Source organism: Tasmannia lanceolata, unplaced genomic scaffold, assembly GCF_043159265.1.
Source record: "Tasmannia lanceolata isolate RefF3 unplaced genomic scaffold, GAP_Taslan_0.1 ptg000012l, whole genome shotgun sequence".
In the NCBI taxonomy this organism is placed as follows: domain Eukaryota; kingdom Viridiplantae; phylum Streptophyta; class Magnoliopsida; order Canellales; family Winteraceae; genus Tasmannia; species Tasmannia lanceolata.
Genome location: NW_027518689.1, coordinates 27,738,693 through 27,747,369, shown reverse-complemented (window position 1 = coordinate 27,747,369; position 8,677 = coordinate 27,738,693). Strand labels below are relative to the sequence as shown.

Genomic DNA, 8,677 nt, shown 5'->3' with positions numbered 1-8,677 from the left:
CCAAGTTTTAGCTTATAAAGTCCAGGTTTTAGAACCCAAGTTTTAGCTTGTAGAATCCAGGACTTTACAATTCTAGATTATAAAATCCTGGTATCCAAATGGACTGTTTGAGCACTTGTCAATGTTGGTGTTGAGTACCTATGTAAATTCTAATTAAAATGATGATTAGGAGTTAAAAACAACGGAGTTTAAGTGATACTGGGGCTGTTCGCCAAGAGATAGAAATACTTGGATAAGCTATTCTTGGAGACTATCCTAATCCATTTTGAGTATTTCATATTTAAGTGGGACCCACTGTACTTATTGAAAAAAACTAGACTTCACTCGCACACACGCCATATAAAAGGCACCATCGCCATTGTAAAGACATTTTGGGTATTTTGTGGGGGTTGGTGTTATGTATATAAATGCTAATTAAAATAATGATAACAATGATTAGGATTTAGAAACAAAGGAGTTTAAGGAGTACTTTAGAGATAGAAATCCTTGGGTGAGCTATTCCTGAGAGTGATTATGCTACTTAAATAAGTAATCTGATTCTGCACTGTTAAACGAGTTTGTTCTGGTAATATTTTATAAGAGAACTAAGCTCAACGCGAACAAAGGATAAATAAACCCCGGCTTACTATTCCCACCATGGACACGTTGATCGAGCTGGAGTCCCGCATTAATGAGTTTGACCACTTTTTGGAGTCTGTTGTTGGACCTCTAGATGGACGAATCAGAGAAGACGCTTAACTAGGAAGTTGTAGGTCTTTGAATTATCTTTCCAACAGATATTCATGGTCCTAATTTGGCTCAGTGGTTGAAGGGTTATGACTATTATGGTAGACCGTGTTTGCTAGCTTTGACTAGTTAATGTGGTTAGAGTTCCTAAACTATTAATGATGTATGTGAGTCCCTAAACTAGTTAGTGGACTAGTTTGAACGAATTTTCTCATGTATTTCTCTATTTAAAGAGTATCAAACATATGTAATGGAGTTAGTTGAATATTTGAATGAAAATTTGCTTAGTGCATTTTCCCTTGAACCTTGAAGAGTTCTACCTTGAAACCTAGAAGAGTTTCACTCCTTCCTTGAAGAGTAGGAGCTTTCCCCTATTGTTTGCATCCTTGAAGAGTTACAACCATCAATCTAGAAGAATTGATGTTACCTATCTTCCTTGGCAACCTAGAAGAGTAGCCATTGAAATTATCTTTCTCTATTTTGCCCCGCTCTATTTCCAGAAACCTGTCCATTCGCAGTCATCTACTTCCATCACCATTTCAAGCCCTTTCCAGTATTTTTCTGAGCAAACTTTTGTCAGCAAAGTTGTAGATCTTTGAGTCCTTGAAAGTTTGGCTTTCGAATCAAGTCATTCCGACCTATATCGAGGGAGATACATTCATTTTACCGAACTTGCGCAAATCTGTTTTTTTTGAATCCGAATTCTTGAGCATTTGAGTGTGTGTCTGTCACTCTCCCGATCCTTAGTCCAAGAAGCCTAGGAGAGACTTGTGTTTATCTTGTTTCGCAAGATTTCGACAGAAATTTCGATTTCGGTGGGGACCGAAACAGGTACCGAAACCAAAATTTAAAACCATGCATAAAACTGAATATTTTTTGCACGGATAATGTTCACACATTTTGAGTATGTATTGTAAACACATTATTGCCGCAACAAAGGCATTTTCAGGCCATTTGGATACAAGAATTTAAGTAGAATCCAGGTTTTAGCTTATAAAATCCAGGTTTTAGCTTATAAAACCCAAGTTTTAGCTTGTAGAATCCAGGATTTTACAATTCTAGATTATAAAATCCTGGTCTCCAAATGGACTGTTTGGGCACTTGTCAATGTTGGTGTTGAGTACCTATGGAAATGCTAATTAAAATGATGATTAAGAGTTAAAAACAACGGAGTTTAAGTGATACTGGGGATGTTCGCAAAAGAGATAGAAATACTTGGATAAGCTATTCTTGGTACTGGCTATCCTAATCCATTTTGAGTATTTCATATTTAAGTGGGACCCACTGTACTTTTTGAAAAATTCTAGACTTGACTCGCACACAAGCCATATAAAAGGCATCATCGCCATTGTAAAGGCATTTTGGGTATTTAGTGGAGGTTGGTGTTATGTATATAAATGCAAATTAAAATAATGATAACAATGATTAGGATTTAGAAACAAAGGAGTTTAAGTAGTACTGGGACTTTTAGAGATAGAAATCCTTGGGTGAGCTATTCCTGAGAGTGATTATGCTACTTAAATAGGTAATATGATTCTGCACTGTTAAACAAGTTTGTTCTGATAATATTATATCAGAGAACTAAGCTCAACGCGAACAAAGGATAAATAAAATAAACCTCGGCCTACTATTCCCACAATAAAATTGTGATACATTGATTCAACATAAGAATATTAATAATAGATAAATGGAGATAATCTAGTCACCCTTTTTTTATTAGGGTGACTAGATTTTATTGTGATACTCTGAGCCCCCTCTAGGGTAAAAGAGTAGTCATAAATACATTAGATTAAACCCTTCCATACATTTGAAGGGTTTAATCCCAAGTAAAAAAAGGGGCGAATATATCACTTCCCTAGATTAAACCCTTCCATACATTTGAATTTAACCAGTAACAGTGATCTACGGGCTGTTTAGACAATACTGTCACAGGATATACCGACTAGCTGAATTACAAATGTTACAGATGTAGGAGAATCAGGAATTCAATCTGATCTGACTTTGAGTATTGATATTGAACAGGACAGAAAGAAACATGATTTGGCATCGAAAAAATAAGAATGATAGTATAGAAATGTTGGAATTTGGCACCTGAAATCGAATAAATTTTGGTTGTCAGCCGTCGAACCACGGTGTGCTCAATGGCTTGAAGCAATGAGTGCCTAATCTGTTCTCCAATCTGAAATATTTAAAAAGAAGAAGAGAAAAGAGATTAAACCTCTCATAGGAGAGTCAGAAAAAAGCCAGAAAATATCCGAAGAAATCGTGAGCAGCTACTTTTGGGCCAACTCCAAATGATGGCAAGGAAATAAGAAAAAAGGCGTTATGGGCCTGAACAGATTCTCAGCATCCTTATTTATCTCCTGTGTAGATATGAAGAGCCGATAAGACCCTTGTAGCGGGCATAAGAAACGATTAACACGTAAATGGAAGCGCACATTAATCCAGTGACGATAACCACCTGCTCAACAATAAACCAGAAAAATGCTACGATAATATTCAAAAAAGTAGGTGCTTGATCAAATGCAGATAGACTAACTAAACAAAGAAGATATGTACTTACCCATTTGAACATGTATCCATGGTTATTATTCCAATTATATGGGACGTTCATGGCCAGTAACGAAGTAACAAAATCATAAATAGAGAGGCAAACATTACCAGCAGTCAGGAAGAGGTTTAACTGCCACAAATAGAAGAAACAGAATCATGAACAGATATAAGAAGAATCTGCGTTTCATCTTTAATTAATTTGCCATTAAGAAAAAAAATGTGGGATCTAGTACAAAATTCCAAAGTCTGCCCTTGGCTGAGAAGTGAAATACATTCGGTGACACACTAAAAAATAAAGATTTTTCAACCGTGAATTCCAATTAGCAAATTACAACAAATGCATAGGTCCATTAATTATCAGGTCCTTAAACATCACCTGAATCAGTCGATTTCGATGATTGTCAAGCTGCAATGAAAAGCAAAGGAGCCAATATTAGAGAAAAATGGTTATGCTTAATCTAAATGATTATCTCCACTTAATTAAAGTGAGAAGGGATATAAAGCTAGTTCTTCATGCAGAAACATTCACCTGGATATTAATGTAATTTTCCGTGTCATCAATATACTCGCTCAGCTGGAAACAATTTTTAAGTTACGGGTCAAAACTGGAGGGCAACAAGTAACATAAATATTAAAAATGACAAAATTTGAAGAGTTCCATAGCTCTATAGAAATATGGAGTACATACAGCTCAAAGCCCGTCTGAAATGAAATAGCATGTCTACCATTTTGATGGGCCCCATCCTACTCTCTAATAAATAATCATAAAGTGGCATCATCCAATCTGTGCCTTTTTATTTCTTTGAAAGTTCACTTACAGATCAAAATTTGAAGGGTTAGAATCATTTACTGGGGAGATTTTGAGACACGATGCATTCATAGTGGGCCTAGCAGATAAAGGGTTGGATCATCAAACAAGTGGGACCCAACTGTACTTCTGCATGCTCATATTTTCCCTTAGAGAAAATATTCATGGATACCAAATAATAGCTCTTATGGCATATCTAATATATGATGTAGACAGAATTACGACAGTAGAAATAACCAAAAGGATTGGCAAGCAATGCATCTCTAGAATTTTTTTTTCTACAAAAATAAAAGGCAGCTATATACATGGAAGAAAACACAATTTTTAAATGATTTTCTCATAGAACAATAGTAGATGATCACTACCAATGGGGAACATAACTTCAACAATGCATACCGTGGTTAATTTGTTCAGCGTGCCATCAATTTGTATGAAGTATGCCTGCAAAGTTAGACAACATTTCAGCTTATATTTTGATATTCGTAGAATAAGATTTATGAAAAGTGGGTTTACTAATAGAAACCTCGAGTAACATTTCAAGCTCCTCAACATCGTCCTCATGTCCGTGAACTGTTGGCAGTGCCACACTAGCCTTGCTTGGTTTAGAAATCCTCGTGCCTATAGTTGAAGAGTCGGGAAACGAATTGAGTAGACCTGAGCCACTAATGCGTGAAGATACGCCAACCAATTTTCTTGACAAGTAAAGGTCCGCCATATCATCATCGTCTTCAAGAAGTTGATCCAGCTCATCCCTTACCTGCAAAGCACTACACATTTGTTCATTAAAAAAACTCTTAAACATACATGGAAACACCAATATGAACAACCCTCCATATTATAGATATTGAAAAGGTAAAACAGAAACAAGGGTGGATCATGGATGGAAGCAATACTTGGCTTGAAAAGATAATAGTTTATTTGGAATGGCAATGATTTATTAGAAAAGGGGCAAAGCCCAGTGACCGAGATGGTAAGAGAACAAGCCAAATAAAAGGAGAAACAAAAAAGCAAAAAAAAAAACACACACACACACACGCGCGCACACACACATCAAGGCGAAAGAAAATCAAAACTTTCTAACACAAATCTAGCAACCCTGAATGGGGCCAGCTGATTGGCCACACAATTAGCTGAACACAAAACATGTGCTGCAAGATGGAATCAAGGCAATCAAGCAAAAGATAAGAGATGGAAGAGAATAAATAGTTTATGGTGAAACCGCAAGGAAATGAGCTCGGTTGCTATATAAGGACTAAAATACTTATAATGACTAAAATACTATTTATGAAGGTAAATAAAGAGAAAAGCAAATAATCTATCCAGATACATCTAAATATACATTGACACAATATAATACATTACAACACTCTCCATCAAGATGGGCCATATATATTAGGCATGCCCAGCTTGACATAGTATCTTGAAGAAAGGCAGGTCAGTTGCTGCGACGCAGGAATATATGGAAGAGATAAACACTTACTAATGATCTTCTCTTAAATAAAGTGAACATTAACATCAATATGCTTCGTCAACTCATGAAGAAACGCATCAGAAGCAATGTGAATAGCCGCTTGGTTATCACAATCAAGGGCATTGGACCCTTGGTGTGCCCTCGGTGCCAAAACCAAGCACAGATATTAATGACCAAGCCAGAGAATGTCACATGCACAATGAGATGGTCCCTTGTAGTCCGCCTCTGCATTAGAAGGAGAAAAACAATGATTGTTTCTTGCTCTTCCAAGTAACCAGATTTTTTTTAACCCGAAATTTATCTAGGAACCCGGGGGCACCTCAAAGTTTATTAATAGGAAATAAAATTACAAGAGGACATAGAGCCTTGCCTCTAACACATCCAGTTACGATATAAGTATAACAATAAAACCCCTTTCCCCCAAATAAACATAAAAACATTATTTATTACGAATATAAGGAATACATAATTGATCGCATCTAGCAACTCCTCCAGAATTCCTTGGAAGGCAAACCAGTTCCAAAAAAACTGAACTAGTGCTGGTGTCGCAACCATAGTTTGTCAAGCTATCTACAACCAAGTTACCTTGTCTGCAAATGTGAGTGATAACAAATTCCATAGAGGACAATATTTTCCTTATTTCTTTTAAAATATAATGAATGTGCCATGGAGATCTGTCTTTGCCTTTAATAATATGTACAAGGACAAGGCTGTCAAATTCAACCCACGTTCTTTTAATACCGAGTATCATGCAATAGCGAAGACCATCTCTCATAGCTCTAGCTCATCCAACATATCAGTATTCTCATCGTAGAACTGGGAAAAAGCAAAACTCATCTTACTTTTGGCAGCTCTTGTTACACCTCCTCCTGCAGCTATACCAGCGTTATCTCTAGCCACACCATCGACATTCAGCTTCAAGATGTCGGTCGGTTTTCTCCAGTAAACCAACGAAGATTTTTCTTGTATATGTTGATTCGCTCAAAAGATAATACAATTAGATGTAGTTTTAGCATTATCACTTCGTTCCCTAATCCACAATATGATTCTATATTTTATCTGATTAGTTTGGGTTTGTTAGAAGTGTATATGTGCCTAAGGGCAGTTAAGTCTTTGTACTCTTTTCTATCTTTATATAAAGACATAAGTGATGGGAGCTCTACCCAACTCACTCTTTTCTATAGGGTTGCAACTTGGGTCAGGTTGGGTTGAGCTTTTGCTAAAAAATGAATTAGAATCAACCCGAACCGGCTTTTAAGGTAAAAGCTCAACCCGAATTCCCAAAAATCAACCTGAGTTCCACCCCTACTTTTCTTTCTCTCATTCTCCTGTCTTATCTTCTCTCTCAACATGGTATCAGAACCCTAGGGTTTTGCCCTTAGGGACCACCATTGCAAACGCCCTTCCCTTCTTCTTCTTCTTCTTCCTCAGCACATCCAAACCCTAGCCCCTAAAACCCCAGCACCCTCCCTGTCGTAAACCTTCTCCTCCACGCCATCTCCCCACCACACCCCTACAAGACTCGCCTCTTACGACAACCACCCTCCCCTACAACAACCTCCCTCCCTCTTTCACTCTCACCGGAACCCTAAACCACCTCCCAATCTCCTTGATCTCTCCTTCCCCTATCCCATCAGCCTAAACCCTAACCCTAAGAACTCTAACCCCTCACCCTAACCCCATACCCTAAACCCCACCTTGTTGGAAATCATCCCAGACCCCAAATCCTACCCAAGCAACACCGGAAATCCCTAATCCTAAACCTACTGACGTCGTAACCCCTCGCTCTTCTACCCTTCCAGCGTCGTAACCCCTCCCTACTCAAAACCCGACAAGCCCCACCACCCCCACCCCTACCCCAAACACCCCTACACCACCCCTTTTCATCTCCACATCCGTCCCTAACTCCCTTCGTTCTCTCTAATTTCTATCTCAACACCTTACTTCCTCATTCCATTGCGCCTTTCCCCCTTTGAATCTCTTCTCTAAGGGGTTTCTACTTCTTCTCTTACCCTCTTCCTCTCTCTTTCATGGCTTAAACCCACTTTGATGCCTTTTTCCTTCATCTCCGCAACTCTAATTTTGTCTCCTAGCCTCCCTTCTCCTTTTGGCTAGTACTCCTATGTCTCTTTTTGCTATCTGTCTCCATCGGAGCCACGGTATCATGGTCGGGCTCGTCGTGCGACCTTTTTTCTTGTGCGACCTTTTTTCTTGTTTTGTCCCTCTCTTGTTTATCATCCACCGTTGTGGTTGAGTGTGTTCTTCTCTATCTTGGTCCCTATGGATCCTCTTGTCATCATGGATCCACCTGTCAGGTTGGCTCCTGCTGTCAGCACGACTCCTCCACCTACGGCTACATCTTCTATTTACTCTCCTTCCGTTGTGCATTCTTACCCATAGATGACTTCGGAGAAGCTCAAAGAGTCCAATTACCTTAGCTGGCGTATGGTAGTTGAGACCTACCTCTTGGCTCAAGGTAGGTTCACCCTCATTGAGTGTCATGCCCCTCCCTCTACGGATTCAACCTATGACCGGTGGGGGTAGGATGATGCCTACATTTGCACCCTCCTTTGGAAGAGCATGGCTCCTCATGCGGCTCGCACGATGATGTGCCTGTAGACCTCTAAGGCCTTCTGAGACCACACAAGTGTTCTCTATTCTAGGGCTAATAACCTCACTCGTATTTGCACCACTTACTCAGAGTGGATGTGCCTTCAACGCGGAGATACCCCTCACTCCGCACACTACAGTCGCTTAGTTTCTCGATGTCTTCATGCCCCTCACTGTTGATCTGACTGTCCTTGCCCGTCAACGGGGCCAGCTCCGTGTTGTTCATTTCCTTGATACCTTTGACCCGAACTTTCTGCACCTTCGACAGTAGATTACTGGCTCGGGTTTCTATCTCATCTTTCACGAAAATTAATTCTCATGCCCAGCCGTGTCTTCTGGGTGACTCCTCTCATACCGTTTATGTTGATGGTTCTGCACTCGCTGCCTATGATAGTGATGACCGTTATGGCCGTGGCGGTGGTTCCTTTGGCCATGGCAGGGGTCGTAGAGGTCTTGGAGGTGGCCAAGACGTCAGTGGTGGCCAGGGTACTGGTGGACGTGGTCGCGCT

General features: G+C 39.5%; 1 protein-coding gene across 2 annotated transcripts in view; it reads right to left on the bottom strand.

Moving 5' to 3' along the window:
- Positions 1–2,560: 2,560 nt before the first annotated feature.
- The window catches only part of LOC143887153 (magnesium transporter MRS2-I-like), a 57,907-nt gene continuing 51,790 nt past the window's right edge, over positions 2,561–8,677 (bottom strand). The window contains exons 6-12 of one of the 2 annotated variants that reach the window (XR_013254085.1): positions 4,611–4,844; positions 4,484–4,528; positions 3,809–3,853; positions 3,656–3,685; positions 3,290–3,409; positions 3,004–3,187; positions 2,561–2,905 (exon numbers count right to left, since the gene is read on the bottom strand). Coding sequence is in view for 1 of the 2 variants with exons in the window: in XM_077391256.1 (XP_077247371.1) it covers positions 3,083–3,187; positions 3,290–3,409; positions 3,656–3,685; positions 3,809–3,853; positions 4,484–4,528; positions 4,611–4,844 (579 nt within the window). In the remaining variant the exon portion in view is untranslated. Of the gene's footprint in view, positions 3,188–3,289; positions 3,410–3,655; positions 3,686–3,808; positions 3,854–4,483; positions 4,529–4,610; positions 4,845–8,677 lie in introns of both variants that reach the window. The other variant, XM_077391256.1, reaches the window with a different exon arrangement.